Consider the following 17,128-nt stretch of genomic DNA (forward strand, 5'->3'; position numbering starts at 1 on the left):
GTGGACGGCTGTGGGGATCCGAACGCTGGCGGGAAACAGAGCTTTGTAGGAACCTCTGGTCCTCCTTTGCTTCTGGTGAACGGGAAGGAGCAGAGGGCTTGGGGGACCCCCTGGTCTCCGGGTGGGATTGTAGGCAATTTAAAAGACTGCCCTGAGAATCCCGCTAGAAAAATGGGAAAAAAACAGGTCTGCCTCCTACAGATACTAAGCTAAAACTGATTTAGGGTATAGCTGAAGGGAGGAGCTTACACTTTGTGTGCTTAGTGTCCGCCTCCTAGCGGCAACAGCTATACCCATGGTCAAGCTGTCCCCCCCCCCCTCACCCCACCCCCCACCCCCCCCCACCACCCCCACCCCCCCCCCCCCCCCCCCCCCCCCCCCCCCCCCCCCCCCACCCCCCCCCCCCCCCCCCCCCCCCCCCCCCCCCCCCCCCCCCCCCCCCCCCCCCCCCCCCCCCCCCCCCCCCCCCCCCCCCCCCCCCCCCCCCCCCCCCCCCCCCCCCCCCCCCCCCCCCACCCCAATGATACGGATGAGAAATAATGGATTCATCAGCAATAACCATTTCTAGGCAGCTATTCAAACCAATACATAGCAAGAATATTAAGACTTTGTAACGATTTTAAACAGTTTTTTACCCAAAGGTGAAGCAGTTTAATTAATTTAAGTCCTACAGCAGGGATAAGCAACCCCTGCCACTCCAGCTGTTATGAAACTACAACTCCCAGAATCACTTCTATGGGAGTTACAAGAACAGCAGAGTATATGTGCATGCTGGGAGTTGTAGTTTCACAGCAGCTGGTGTGCCGAAGGTTTCTGATCCCTGTCCTGTAGGCTTAATAAATAGGGACCACTGAGGACTCTTATTAATGATTCGCTACCATGGGGTTGGACAATACGTAATCACGCAGTGGTGACTACATGAAGCAGGAATGCACCTTAGTGACTGGTGGTGCCAGTCACTAGAGAAGTATATTATGATGTTTTAAAGGTTTTTTACACTGTGGTTTTAGTAAGAAAAGGGTTATACTTATCACAGAAAAAAAGGTGTTAAGTTTGGATATTTTTTATTCATTGGACAATACCCTGAATGAACAGTTCAAGGCTTGAGAGGTCCATATATCATCCATACGTAGTGATGACCAGACTAGTTTTTGAGTGTAAGGGTGGCCATTATACATTCAATAGCTGTCCTGCGAAATGCTCAGCCAACCACCAGCTCTTTTCTGACTCCCCCATGCAACATACATGTTCAACCTTAGCATGTATGATGTTTTTACTAGGAAGGAAGAAGAAAGCTGCTGCCAGACATCTCCCCAGGAACCATAATGTCTGTAGCACTGAAATTCAATGCACCTGAACGTTCTATCCCCCACAATCATTAGCCAGGGGAGAGTTGCAAGTTTCCCATTACACAGAGTATCGACCAGTTCCTGTCGACGATACTCATAATGTGTAGCAATGGCATGTCATGCATTGTTGAGGCATATTGATATTTTTTTTTTCTGGCTGTTTTTATATACTCCTTAAGATGACCTGTATTTGTGTAGTTTGATAATATGAAATTATTAAGTATTCTTTGTTCTCAAAATGATGTACATGCCCGAGTATAACTAAGAACTAAAACATGAAAAGCATTGCTAATATTGTATGTATCTCCTCATAGATTGCAAGCTCTTGCGGCCCTCATTCCTCTTAATTGTTGACTTGTTTGTTGCTATGTAATGTATAATTCTGTTTGTACATGAACCCTCTGATTGTGAAGTACTGTGGCATATGTTGGCACTATATGAATAAAGATTATTATTATAGTGCTTGCCCAATCAGATATTGTAGATATTAGATATGTGATTTAGGCCTACTTTCACACTAGCGGCAGCCTTCTCCGGCAGGCTGTTCCAGTGGGTAAACAGCCTGCCAGATCCATGCTGCCGCTAGTGCACATGTGCCGCCGGTAGTCCGCTCCCCGGCCCCATTCACTATAATGGGGGCGGGCCGGAGGTCGGCCGCCAGCACAGCAAACCCTGCCAAGAGGTGGCCGGAATAAAACAACGACATTTTGGAGAAGGCTGCTGCTAGTGTGAGAGTAGCCTTAGTTTTGATAACGGCACTGTTATTTTCTTATTATTTATTATTTTTTTATTAAAAGGACAGTATAATAAACTGTAAAATAAAATGGCACGGGTACAAAAAGATGTAAAGTGGAGAGTTTCAGTTAGTATGTAATCATCGGTTACATAAGATATTGTTTGCAAGAGAGTGAAATAAGAGAGACTTCGACAAGGTTATTTATGTGGACTGAAATAATGACATTACAAAAATTCTTATTTCTTTTGGATGTATTTTGCTACAAATGCAGCCAGTAGGTCTTTATAAGGGTTGTCAGAATCCGACTTTGTGCGTGGAATCAGAAGAGGCGGCGTACTGCTGGAGAACGCAGGAACAGATTATGGACTAGACCCACAAAATGGACGAAACCCAATAGAGTGCCATGCTCTGCAAAAAAATAAAAAATAAAATAAAATACAATAAAAGCCTTTGTCTAGAGAAATTTTCAGCTAATATCCTTGATAAATCGTATCTCCACATTAATTGCATATTTACAAATGTTAGAGTAGCTTCCTTGATAAAAATGAAGTTGTCGAGGATCAAACTGAATTCCAGCAGCCGGGGGATGTAAGACCCACACTGACTGGGTGTACAGTATAGTCCAAGTTTTTCCTTTCTCAGTGTTTTTTTTTTATACATAAAGAAGAAAACACACAGTAAATCAGATGATTATGGTATAAGACACTGATCCAATCAGATTACAGTTTCACGATATAATGAAATGTGTGGACAGGGTCTGTCTGGCCTTAGCCCCTGGCAATCATAAACAGTCTTGTAGCCCACCACCCCTTCACAGCCCTGTACTGGAATGTCCCTTAGACGTTTGGAAAAATGATGATTACACTTACCGGTAATCGGATTTTCCTGGCCCCACGACAGCACCACTGAGAGATGGCTCCGCCTCCATGGACAGGAAACCCTGTAGCATAAAAAGGTTGGAGCCACTCTCCCACCTCAGTGGGTTTACAGAGTATGAGAGGGACTCCCCTTTTGGTTAATACAATATCCATATACACATTTTTTATTTTTTTTTGCGTTCTCACCACGTGAAATTTTCACCAACCACCACCTAGGTTGGGAATTATACGGGTGCTGTCGTGGGGTCAGGAAAATCCGATTACCGGTAAGTGTAATCATCATTTTTTCCCCATCCCCCACGACAGCACCACTGAGAGAGATTACATAGAAATCAAGGGGTGGGTGACAACCTCTAATACTTTAGTACAAAAAGTAGATCAGAGATGGAATCAAGTTGGAGTCTGTAGTGTTTGTAGAAAGTAGACGGAGAAGCCCAAGTGGCTGCCCTGCAGATTTGGTCAATAGAAACACTAGACCTTTCTGCCCAAGAGGTAGACACCGCCCTAGTAGAAGTGTGCCTTCAAAGATAGTGGAGGAGGAGACAGACCAGAACAGGAGTAAGTTAAAGAAATTAGCTCCCTAATCCACCGGGCGATGGTACTTTTGAGGCCGCATTACTTTTCCTGGCCCCTGCGTACAGGACCAACAAGGAAGAGGATTTTCTCCAGTCCTTGGATCTCTCCAGGTACTGGATCAGGCACCTTCTCAATCTAATAAGTGCCATCTTTCTTCCTCCTCAGATTTTGGCTCTGGAAAAAAGGACTGGGAGAAATATCTCCTGCAACCTGTTAGTCTTAGAAGGTACTTTAGGGATGAACTTTGGATCTGGTCTCAGTATCACCCTATCCTCGCGTATTGGTCATGAATTGGGTATTAATAGATAGTGCCTGGAGCTCGCTAACTCTACGTGCTGAAATAAGCGCTATCAACATAACCAATTTTAATGTGAGATTTTTAATTGAGCAATCCTCAATGGGTTCAAATGGACGAGTAGTCAAGGCTTTTAAAACCAAGTTCAAGTCCCAGGGGGGAAATCTTGGACCCCTGACTCGTGTAATCCTATCCACTGCCTTGAAGAACCTAACTATCCAGGGATCCATGGCCAGGCTCCTACCACTTAAACCTGAGAGTGCCGAAACCTGAACTTTCAGGGTACTTTTTGCTAATCCTAGAGATAGCCCTCTCTGTAGAAATTCTAAGACCTGTTTGGTGGAAATTTTTTCTGGCCAAATACTGGTGTCGAGACCTGCAAAGGATAGAAATCTCTTCCATATTCTGGCATAAATAGTATTAGTTACTTTTTTTCCTGCTACTGAGATAGTAGTAACTAGCGCTTCCGAGAATCCTTCCTTCATTAAGTGTGCCCTCTCAATCTCCATGCTGTGAGATGTAAGGATTCTATCTCTGGGTGCATTACTGGGCCCTGCCTCAGGAGATTCGGACTCTCGGGAAGAATCCATGGTTCTGCTACCGACATGGATCTTAGAAGGGAGAACCATGCCCTTCTGGGCCAGAAGGGGGCTATCACTATCATGTCTGACTTTTCTTCCCTGATCTTTTTGAGTACTCTGGGAAGGAGTTGCAGAGGGGGGAAAGGCATATCCCAGATGAAATTTCCATTCTAGGAGAAAGGCATCTACTCCAAACGGGGATTCGTAAGGGCTGAGGGAGCAAAACCTTTCTGTCTGTTTTCCCTGGTGGCAAAAAGATCTATATCTGGTACCCCCCATAGATTCACTATTTTTGCAAACACTGATGGGTCCAGGGACCACTCTCCCTGTTTCAACCGATGACGGCTTAGAAAGTCGGGCCTGGACATTCTCCTCCCCCTTTATATGCAGAGCGGATATGTGAGCTAGATCCCCTTCTATCCCTGCAGAATATAATCTCTGTCTCTCTCATCAAAGAACGGGATCTGGTACCTCCCTGACGGTTTTAGGTATGATACCACCGTCCTGTTGTCCGACATGATCCTGACATGCCGATGTTGCAGTTCTGGAAGGGCTGTCCTTAAGGCTAGTAGCACTGCTCTCAACTCTTTCCTGTTGGAAGAGAACTGTTTTTCTAACGGGGACCATATCCCCTGCCTCAACTGACCCCTGAAATGTGCGCCCCACCCCAGGGGCTGGCGTCCGTTGTAATTACTATTGGATCGGGTAATTCACTGGACACCCTGGTCCAGTTTCTGGCCTCCAACCACCAGTTGAGGGAGACCAGGGTCCTCTGGCTGAGACACATCCTGGAGTCCAAGGTCAATTCCTTTCGTTTTATTGTGGTTAATATTTCCCATTGTAAAATCCTTGAATGGAACTGTGCCCATCGTACCGCTGGAATACAGGCAGTCATCATACCCAGTATGGACATTGCTTTCCGGACTGATATCCACGGATTCTCTTGGGTTCTCCGGGCCTCGTTCTGGATTCTGGCTATCTTCTCTGAGGGAAGAAACGTTCTTTGTAGTACCGAGGTCCAGCTGCAATCCCAGGAATATCTGACTTGTGTTGGGCTCTAACCTGGATTTTTTCAAGTTGATTATCCAGCCCAGATGCTCCAGGATCTGAATCACTTTCTGGACTGATTCTGGCATTCCTCTCGTGTTTTTGCTATAATCAAGAAATCGTCTAGACTAGGGAAGAAACAGTACATCTTCCTTCCTGATAAACGGATGCCACCTCCGCCATCACCTTGGTAAAAGTTCTCGGAGCAGTTGATAGGCCGAAGGGCATGGCCTGAAACTGTAGATGTCTGGTTCTCTGGTTCTCTATAACTGCTACCCTCAGGAATTTCTGGGCGCGGGGATGCATCGGGATATGTAGATATGCGTCCTTCAAATCCAGTATTGCCATGAAACATCCCTGAAATACTAAATGGATTGCCGACTTTATTGTTTCCATCTTGAATTTTTTTATTACCAGATGTTTGTTTAGTTGTTTTAAATTTATAATCGTTCGGTAGGAGCAGTCCGGTTTTTTGACTAAGAACAGAGTAGAGTAGAAGCCCTCCCCCTGCTCTGCCCTTGGTACTGGTACTAATACTTTTTTCTCTATCAGCAAATCCACCTCCTTGACAATTTTTTGGATTTCTTTGTAACCACAAACTTCTGAGGAATTTGTCCTCTGAACTGTAGTTTTAAGCCCTCTGTCACAACTCCAAACACCCATTTTCCTGCAACTTCTCTCCAGGCGGAGGGAAAAAAATTTTAGTCTCCCTCCTACCTGCGATCTGGGCGTCATTTTTTTTGACAGCTTATCCTTCTGGGAAGAGGAGGAACTTCCGACATGAATCCCCTACCGCCTGACCCTCTAGGTCTGGGGAACTGATCTCTATCCCCCGGCTGTCTCCTTCCCTGAAACCTGGAAGGATTCTGAAAGGGACGTCTATAAGGTCTAAATTGGGAAAAGGAAGACTCCTGAGGCATTCTCTTTTTCCTATCCGCTGCCTTTTCTAAGAGAGCATCCAGCTCTGGGCCAAACAAAAACTGCCCCTGGCAGGGGATACTACATAGCCGCTGTTTAGAGGCCATGTCGCCTCCCCTCCAGTTCTTCAGCCATAGAGCTCTACGGGCAGAATTTGAAGTCGACGCAGATCTGGCTGCTAGCCGAACCGCCTCCACGGAAGCGTCCGATAGGAAATCTGCCGCCTTCTGCAGGGTTGGCAATGAGTTTAAAATCTGATCCCTAGGACACTTATCTCTCAACTGTCCTTCTAGTCTTTCCATCCACAAGGCTAAGGACCTGGCCGTAACTGTAGCTGCAATATTAGGTCTAAAGGAGGCTGTGGATGCTTCCCAGGTATTCCTAAGGCAAGAGTCTATACTTCTTGTCCAGCGGGTCTTTTAAAAACCCCATATCATCGAATGGTAAGGATGATTTTCTGTAGACTTTAGAAATGGCCACGTCTAATTTTGGTGCTTTATCCCATGAGGTTGTCGCTTCTTCCTCAAAAGGGTATTTCCTTTTAAAATTCTACTAACAAAAGCTTTTTTATCCGGCCTCTTCACTCTTTTTCAATTAAAGCCGATATGCTCTTGTGTAAAGGAAAACACCTTCTTTTCTTCTCCGCAATCCTTCAAAGACTGTGTCTGCCATAGACCTATCTTCCCTGACGTCTTCTAGTTCCAGTGTAGCTCTAATGGTTTTAAGCAGTTTTTCCGTGTCAGTTACCGGAAATAAAAAAATTTCTCTTGTTCCTCTTCCTCTAGGGAATGAATCCTCTGATACCTCATCCCCATCCTCGTCGCTAACACCTGTAGATTCTATATCTGAATCCGCCTTTTCTGGTGTTTTTTTTAGACTTCTTTGAAGATTTAAGGGTTTCCTTGACTTCTGTTTTAATTAATTCTCTAATGCCTTCATAAAGTTCGGGGATTCTTCTGCCAGAGTCCTTCAATACAATCCTGGCATAATTTTTTGGTATACGATGAAGACAAAGGGCATTTACACAATGCACATTCTTTATATTTCTTTTTGACGCTGCCTTTTTAGGTGCCGTCTAAAAAGAAACAAGTGATAGATACAAAAAACACATTTTAGTATCCTCATACGTATCCCGTATCTTACCCCCTTAGAAGTCTTCTATACCGGTGCTGCTTTTCAGTCTCAGCATCTTCCGGTCTTTTATCCTCTTCCATCCTGGAGGCTAGAGGATAATAATAATAATAATAAATAAATAGATGTGTTGCAGGGAACAGCACCTCTCTTCTGAGAGTTCCACATGTTCCCTGGGAGCGCCTGCCACCGAGGTTGTCCTCACCCTTCTGCCGCTTGTCTCAACCCTGTTGTGGAGAGAAAAAAAAACACTGACCAAAGTTTAAGTGAGGTCCGCTGACCTCGATGCATCCTGAGAAAGTGCCGGCAGAGAGAACCCTTTTATTTCCGGTCACCTGACCGGAACTCCACTGTGGAACGCACGTCTTACCTGACGTCATTCCTGCGACTTCCGGTCGGCGCTCCGGCGTGCTCCACTGATTCGGCTTCCGCCTGCAGTCCCTCCTGGGTACACGCCTGGGACAGCCGCCCTCTGGCGCGTCCTCCGATAGCCGCATCTACCCTGCAGCCCCACGCGGTCACACTCCTCTGAGGGACCGGTGCATCAAGTACCTAGGAGAACGGCTGGCCTGGACCAACTCCACCCTCAGGTACCGCACCTGGCGACTGGTATGACCCATGGCTCTCTAGGATTTCCTAGGATTTCCAAGCCATGGGTCCCTAAAAAGGAAAAACTACAAGTCTCCTGCTCCAGGACAGGAAACCTCACTGAGGTGGGAGAGTGGCTCCAACCTTTTTATGCTACAAGTTTCCTGTCCATGGAGGCGGAGCCATCTCTCAGTGGTGCTGTCGTGGGGGAGGGGAAAAGTTTGTTCAAGACAAGATGGAGTCTGTAACATTAAAGGGGATTTCGGTCATTTTAATACTGTTGACCTATCTTCTGAATACGTCATCCGTATCTGATCAGAGGGGCTCCCAGGACCCCTGCGGATCAGCTATTTGATGAGAGAGCAGCGCTCGTATAATGAGCACAGCCTTCTCTTCGCCGCTGCAATGTCGACAGCGAGCAGGTATAATTAACAGCTCCTCCGTCACTATTCACTCAATGGGAAGGAGATGTGTCATTCCATCTGCTATGTCCCATTGAAGTGAATGGGGACGAGGAGCTGTAATTACACCTGCTCGCTGGTGCGATGTCGACAGTGAGCAGGTAAACAGTGAAGAGAAGGCAGCACCACACTAGTGCCTGCGTTCTCTTAAAACAGCTGATGGGCGGGGGTGCCAGACGTCGGCCACCCTGATCTGAGGATAGGTCATCAATATAGGAAACAACTGTATGTATTTTGCTGTCTGCAAGACACAGATCCCCCAAAAATGCAGATGACGTCTGTGTGCATTCAGTATTTGGCAGAACGGAACAGCTGGCCCCTAACAGAACAGTACAATCTTTGTCCGTAATGCGGACAATGATAGAACATATTCTATTTTTTTGCAGAACGGACATATGGTAACGGAATGCACATGGAGTAACTTCCGTTATTTTTGCGGACCCATTAAAATAAATGGTTCCGCATACAGTCGGCAAAAAAACAGAACGGACACGGAAAGAAAATACGTTCGTGTGCATGAGCCCTAATTGTTTATATTACACCCTGGCATCTCTATATAGGTTTAAACTAAGGGAAGAGGCTGTTTGCCTATGATGCTCTCATGAGGTGGCAGATTTCAAGCATAATACTGGTCGGAGGTAATATCAACTTTAAACACTAAGGCCCCTTTCACACGAGCGAGTTTTCCATGCGGGCGCAATACGTGACGTGAACGCATAGCACCCGCACTGAATCCTGACACATTAATTTCAATGTGTCTGTGTACATGAGCATTTTTTTCCTGCATCAGTTATACGTTGCGTGCCCTGACCCCATAGAAGTGAATGGGGCTTCAGTGAAAAACGCATTGCATCCGTAAGCAAGTGCGGATGCAATGCGTATTTCACTGATGGTTGCTAAGAGATGTTGTTTGTAAACCTTCCGTTTTTATCATGCACCTGAAAAACGCATCAAAACACATTGCACCCGCGCGGAAAATTGACTGAACTTGCTAGCAAAATGGTGAGACTCTTCACTAAACGCACCCTGAACGCATCCGGAGCCAATCCGTTCAACGCTATGTGAAAGAGGCGTAGGACAGGAAGAAGTACAGTGGATATAAAAAGTCTACCACACCCCTGTTAAAATGTCAGGTTTCTGTGATGTAAAAAAATTAGACAAAGATAAATCATTATCAGAACTTTTTCCACCTTTAATGTGACCTATAAAACTGTACAACTCAATTGAAAAACAAACTGAAATCTTTTAGGTAGAGGGAAGAAAAATATAAAACTAAAATAATATGGTTGCATAAGTGTGCACACCCTTAAACTAATACTTTGTGAAGCACCTTTTGATTTTATTACAGACTCAGTCTTTTTGGGTATGAGTCTATCAGCATGGCACATTTTGACTTGCCAAGAATTTGCCCCACTCTTCTTTGCAAAAACACTCCAAATCTGTCAGATTGCGAGGGCATCTCCTGTGCACAGCCCTCTATAGATCACCCCACAGATTTTCAATCAGATTTCAGGTCTGGGCTCTGGCTGGGCCATTCCAAAACTTTAATCTTCTTCTGGTGAAGCCATTCCTTTGTTGATTTGGATGTATGCTTTGGGTCGTTGTCATGCTGAAAGATGAAGTTCCTCTTCATGTTCAGCTTTCTAGCAGAAGCCTGAAGGTTTTGTGCCAATATTGACTGGTATTTGGAACTGTTCATAATTCCCTCTAGCTTAACGAAGACCCCAGTTCAGCTGAAGAAAAACAGCCCCCAAAGCATGATGCTGCCACCACATGCTTCGCTGTAGGTATGGTGTTCTTTGGTGATGTGCAGTGTTGTTTTGGAATTATGGCCAAAAAGTTCAACCTTGGTTTCATCAGAGCATAACACCTTTTCCCACATGCATTTGGGAGACTTCAGATGTGTTTTTGCAAAATGTAGCCTGGCTTGGAGGTTTTTCTTTGTAAGAAAAGGCTTGCCACTCTACCCAGGGCCGGTGCTATAATAAGGCAGACCAAGCGACTGCCTTAGGGCGTAGAGACAGGGGTGGTGGAAAAATGAAACTTTTTTTTTTTTTTTTAATACCCCATATTTTTCCCCTGGGTCTTATGGGGCGAATACTAATGAAGCGCTTCCATTTTGGAAGCGCTTCATTAGTACCGGAGGACCGGGAAGCGGTGAAGGATCTGTACTCACCTCTTCCTGGTTCTCCGCTCGGCTGTCTGCTGTAAAGGGCTGCGCACCATGTGACCTCACTGTGTGCAGCCTTCACACCTGACAGCCGAGAACCAGGAAGTAGAGAGAGAGTGCTGGTGGTGAGGAGTAGCGTCGTCCAGGAGCAGGAGAGGTAAGTTATTTTTTTTATTTTATTTGTGGTGATGGCTGACATGGGGGGGGGCATGATGGCTGACATGGGGGGGGCATGATGGCTGACATGGGGGGGGCATGATGGCTGACATGGGGGGGGGCATGATGGCTGACATGGCGGGGCATGATGGATGACATGGCGGGGCATGATGGATGACATGGCGGGGCATGATGGATGACATGGCGGGGCATGATGGATGACATGGCGGGGCATGATGGATGACATGGCGGGGGCATTGATGGATGACATGGCGGGGCATGATGGATGACATGGCGGGGCATGATGGATGACATGGCGGGGCATGATGGATGACATGGCGGGGCATGATGGATGACATGGCGGGGCATGATGGATGACTGGCGGGGCATTGATGGATGACATGGCGGGGCATGATCTGAGGTCTGATTAACATTGGGGGTCTGATTGCTTGTCTGACCTGAGGTGCAAAGGAAAAAAAAAATCTTATTATCCTCCTCTAAATCCTAGGTGCGTCTTATGGGCCGGTGCGTCTTAGAGGGCAAAAAATATGGTCCTCAAACCAGCGATTGAAGCAGAGAGAAGATACCAGGACCACACAGAGGAGAAGCCAGCTGCTGCAGATGGGACCAGGGCCAGTTAAGCTGTGAGGGGGGGAGGGGGCGCCAAAATTTCAGGAAAGACCAACTAGAGCAGCTGAACTTTACTTGGGGTTAATCAAAGAGACTTTAAATGATGGCAGGTGTATGCCGACTCCTATTTAACATGATTTTCAATGTGATTGCTTAATTCTGAACACAGCTACATCCCCCGTTATAAAGAGGGTGTGCACACTTATGCAACCACATTATTTTAGTTTTTTTTTTTCTTCCCTCCACCTAAAAGATTTTTAGTTTGTTTTTCAATTGAGTGGTTCAGTTTATAGGTCACATTAAAGGGATTCTGTCACCAGGATTAATGATATAGCGATATTTATATGTGCCCATTAGTCTCCATGCAGTGTTTAAAATGATCCCACTGTTTATACTCTGTGTGTGTTAGATTATTATAAAAATCAATCTTATTCATATTTAAATCACCTCTGTCAGGAGCCCAAGGGGTTGTCCCACGATATGTTGGAGCCCAGCCGCGCCCATCGATCCGGAGCCCAGCACTGCCTACCACTTAATTTATTCACTCCACTATCCCTGTCAGTTCTTCTCAGTGCCGTAATCTCGCGCAGGCGCAGTGGACACTGTAGTCTGCACCCGTGCGGACTACTGGCACCGGCTTCGACGAGTCAACTGCGCATGCGCCGGCTCCCTCTGCGCAAGATTACGGCACTGAGAAGAACTGACGTCAGGGATAGTGGAGTGAATAAATTAAGTGGTAGGCGGTGCTGGGCTCGATGGGCGCGGCTGGGCTCCAACATATCGTGGGACAACCCCTTGGGCTCCTGACAGAGGTGATTTACATATCAATAAGATAGATTTTTATAAGAATCTAACACACACAGAGCATAAACAGTGGGATCATTTTAAATTGATATTGCTGCTAAATTATTTGTATTTAATTGTTGCTATATTGTTATTAGCTATGGTTTTATGCCTACATATTTCTATGGTATTTTAAATTAATTAATAAAAACTGCCTTTCCATGAACCCATAAATAGAGTGCCTGCCCGCCATTACTTTATTTTTAAACCTATCTATAATTGACGAGGGAGAGTCAAATTGGGAAAGAGCACCTGTCTCCAGAAAACCAGTGAAGAGCCGCCTTTTCTGCTATATTTTTTAAGAATAGGACATGTTCTATCTTTTGCGGAGCTGCGGACCCGAAGATCGGGGCCGCGCTCCGCAAATGCGGACAGCACACTGTGTGCTGTCCGCATCCATTCCGTCCCCATAGAGAATGAATGGGTCCACACCGGCACCCGTTGCGGACCCATTTGCGGACGTGTGAATGGAGCCTTAGACTATTGCTTATGGCAAAGATTGTAATTATTAGGATTTTGGGCTCCAAGAAAATCCCTTATACAAGTGATTTGGAAGAACTAGTCAAAAGAATTAAAAATTAGAAAATAAATATTTTTTTAAAGAGAACTTGTCACTGCTCCTGACATGTCTGTTTTAGTAGCTACTTGCATTCGACATGCAATGATACTGGAGCATGTATTCTTAGGACTATGTTGTGCTATTCTTCTACTATTCTTGCTAGATGTTTATGGATAAAGGTACAGATGGGTGTTACTAGTTGGGGGGGGGGTGTCACTGCACTATCCAATCAGTGCTGCCAGTGGCCAACTTGGCAGGAACACACCCCCAGCTGGTAACTCCCACATGTACCTTTGTCTATAAACTTCTAGCAGGAATAAGAATGGCACTGAATAGAGTGATAAGCAACAAATCTCCAGATTTGTTATTTTATGGGAAATGCAAGTAGTTACTAATACAGACATATCAGGAGAGGTGACAGGTCCTCTTTAACTAAGAACCACTTAAGTTGTGGCCCAGAATTTGGACACCATTGGGATTGAAAGGGTTCACTTTCTTTTTTCCTTCTCTCTCTCACAAAGTGGGTTGGGGTGGCTTTTGGGGCGATATACATTTTTAATTTTTTACTGATCAGCAGGACTCCCAATAATCTATTGGCCTATTCTTAATATGGCCAACAATTTTACATTTGCTGATCCGCAGGAGCCCTACTAATTTATTGACCTATTCTTAGGATATGCCATCAATTTTAGATTAGTGGGGAACCTGCTGATCAGGTCAGGTCATTTGGGACCCACACCTATAGCACATTGAGTGAATCGGCCACCATTCACTGCAGCCAAAAAACAGGGCTCCATTCTCGAGAATGCTGGACCCACACCTATCGGACATTAATTGAATGGTGCAGCCACCACTATGCTCACTGCCAAAAGACAGGGCCCCATTCTTCAGACCCACAACTATCGTTTTAGCATATATAATCTGTCATAAATGTCCAGATGGAAATAGCCCTTTATGTGCAACAATTCTGTTAAACAGCTGATTTAGCGAGGGTGCCGGAAGTTGGCCATCAATTTCAAAGTCCTAGATAATCCCTTGGTATATGACACATACCCCATTCTCCTCTGAGACTGCTACATGTTCTGAACATATTGCTCTCTTCAGAGACTAAAACAATGTACCGGGAACGTCTGTCCAACTATTCCCGTGCATTCTTGCAAGAGAGAAACTTGCTGTATAGGAGAAATTAAATAGCGAACACCTTTGAACAGATCCACTTTAAGAGAAATAAAAAAGAGAGAGGAAAAAACACATAGGCCAATCATAATGGATGCTTTCTATAAAGACACTCATTTTATTTAAGATGCACAAATCTGCAGGAAAGTCAGTTACTTACTGAGGGAACACTGGCAGCAACAGGAATCATTATGATAGAAATTCCTCGAATAATGTTGGTTAGGTATTTCTGAAATCTAGACAGCTCCATCGTCCGCAAAGCAAACATCTGTTTGGAGGTGAAGCAAATGGGACTGTTTAGAAATGGCACACTGATTCATTATGCAATATAAATTGGCATCATCTGCACGGCTTTTAGGGCTCATGAGCCTGCAGATACGGAGGTGAGAAGTACCACAGAAAAGCAGTACAGAACTACACAGACTGGATCAAAAATGCCCATCAAATGCAGCTTCACTTAGTTCATGCCATTTGGTCCAGACAGCCTAATCATCTCAATCAAACCAGACAAGTTTCCATTGTTTTAACCTTTATCATTCAAGCCAGGTTTCACACCTTCTCCAGCTCTCATATGTTCTTTATATTGAAGTGCTGCATTACAGTTTTGAATTTATTCATGCGATTTATAGGGTGTGTGTCAGCAGTTTTTACCTTGCTGAACTGCTAAGAACACTGGGTAGGGGGTGAGGATAGCAGGACAAATATGCCTTTTGTGAAGCTTTTATTATCAGGAGAAGTGTGAATATGAACTTTTATTCTGACAGGTACAGCTAGTGGTGTCCTGGATTGAGGCTACAGCTGCCACTCAGAAGAGAGAGGAGGGGCTGTGGTGCTGCTCAATATAGAGAGCACTTCACAGTGACAGCCGGTTCAGACCTAAGCGTTTTACAGCGCGTTCCTACGCGCTGTAAAACGCTCAACGATGAGAAACCAATGCTTCCCTATCGGCATGGTTCTCACCTGGACGTTTTACAGCGCGTACGATCGCGCTGTAAAACGCCCGACGCACCAAGAAGTTCAGGAGCTTCTTTGGGGGGTAGTGTCGCGCGTTCCCGTACATAGACTTCCGGGAATGCGCGACACTGGGCGTTCGCTTGTCTCTGTATGCGCGATTGTAAACGCCCGTACAATCGCGCATACAGAGCATACGTTCAGTACGCTCTGGTGTGAACCCAGCGTGAAGCTTCACCTCCAGAGGTTGTGCCACGAAACACATTCTACATTTTTCTAACCAGTAGCTGTATACTTTTTTTTTAACTAATTGCATGTCATAAAAAATTTGTATAGCCAGTGAGCTATTCAATAAAATGTATCTGTACTGCGCCACCTACTGTTCATTTCCTTATATCTTGTCGCACACACACAGTTTATATCTTGAACTGGCACCAGCCATATGTTCTGTTTGAAGCTGTAGCAGTTACAGGGAGAGAGCTGCAGTAGTAAGGACACTCCCCCTGAGCTGCCAGCCTGAACTAAATCTAGCAGAGCAATCGGAGCAATGACTGGGGAGATCTCTTGATCCATGTGAGGTACACGGCTGGTTCTAGCTTTTCTAGAAGACATGTACTATATGATGTCCGATTTTCATTTTTTACATCAATTATGTTATAATTCCTTTAAAATAAACCAATCACATGCTCTTTGCCCTCCAAACAGCCCCAGTACCTGATGAAGTTCTTGATGCTGTCCTCAATGGTCCCCTTCTTATGGTTATTTCATTCATGTAAAAAGAGCTTTATAACTTAAAGTAAATGAGCTGATTCAAGTCAAGGGGTGGAGAGCTAACCACAGAAGACAAGCTCTCCACATCCCTAATCTGGCTTCTCTGGTTTGACTGACATCTCAGAGCAACAGGAACATCAGTACAAGCCTGTACAAACTCTCACACATGTGCAGTTACTCAACTTCGGTGCATGCGCACCACACCCAGGGCAAAATGGACTGGTTTCCGTAGTGTACAGAGCATGCACTGGGGTTAAAGGGTAAGGAAGTGTAATAGCATAACGGCAAAAGCGTGAAATTCTGTACTGATATCTCCACCACTGTGGGCCATCAGTCAAGACAGAGAGGGCAGGATGAGCTTAAAGAGATTCTGTCACCAGGATTTTGCCTCCAGAGCTGTTCCAATATGCACTTTGGTCTCCTTGATTACGCATGCACTAGCTGTCGGAGTGGAGTCAGCTGTGGGGTCAAGCGGAGTGCGCAGACAGCTGGTGCATGCGCACTTCATTCCCAGAGGCTACCGCCAGCACAGGGAATGAAGACCGCCCGAGCGCCAACGTGCCGTGTCAGTGCGCATGCGCAGGATTACAGAGCTTCGGATCAGTGATGACGGCACTGGAAGGAGTGAAAATTTGTATGTGGTGCAGCCCCTTGGGCTACTTATCAAGGTAATTTGCATATCAATTAAAGCGTTTTTTTTTAGCATAGATCGCAATAAGACTGGAATATTTAAAATGTAATCATGGAGACCAACGTGCATATTGGAACATCTCTGGAGGCAAAATCCTGGTGACAGAATCTCTTTAACTTGTGTGGCAAGCTCTCCATCCCCTTGACTTGAATCAGCTAATTTACATATACATGAAAAGTTTTTTTTTTTTTACATGAATGACATAACGATGGGACATAAAAAGAGGACCACTGGAGACAGGACCAAGACCTCCATCAGATACTGGAGGCCGTTTGGGCGTGGAGGTGGTTGCATGCAACATGTTTCCTTTAAGGAACAGAACCTGGCAGAAAAGAAGTCCATATTCCCACTACTCCTGATAATAAAAGCTCCAAAAAAAGGTTCTATATTTCCAGCCCCTGCCTAGAGCTCTCAGCAGCTTAGCATAGTCAAAACTGCTATAGTAAGTAGTTCGTACCAACAAGGTATGGAAACTCGTGAATTAAAACCATCTCTCATAAAAAGAGGCCTTTTTGCCCACAGCAACCAGGAATCAGCTACTCATTTATTATACAACAATGGAAAAATAAAACAAAGGGCTCTCTACTTTGGACACTCTGGGGGAGATTTATCAAACTAGTG

General features: G+C 45.3%; 1 protein-coding gene across 1 annotated transcript in view; it reads right to left on the reverse strand.

Moving 5' to 3' along the window:
• Positions 1-2,279: 2,279 nt before the first annotated feature.
• LOC120991681 (cytochrome c oxidase assembly protein COX18, mitochondrial) overlaps positions 2,280-17,128 on the reverse strand; it is a 62,875-nt gene continuing 48,026 nt past the window's right edge. Inside the window, 4 exon segments of the mRNA XM_040420481.1 lie at positions 2,280-2,410; positions 2,413-2,466; positions 2,469-2,493; positions 14,255-14,362. Of these exon segments, the coding sequence (XP_040276415.1) occupies positions 2,322-2,410; positions 2,413-2,466; positions 2,469-2,493; positions 14,255-14,362 (276 nt within the window). The 3' untranslated portion in view covers positions 2,280-2,321.

Source organism: Bufo bufo, chromosome 2, assembly GCF_905171765.1.
Source record: "Bufo bufo chromosome 2, aBufBuf1.1, whole genome shotgun sequence".
NCBI classification, from domain to species: domain Eukaryota; kingdom Metazoa; phylum Chordata; class Amphibia; order Anura; family Bufonidae; genus Bufo; species Bufo bufo.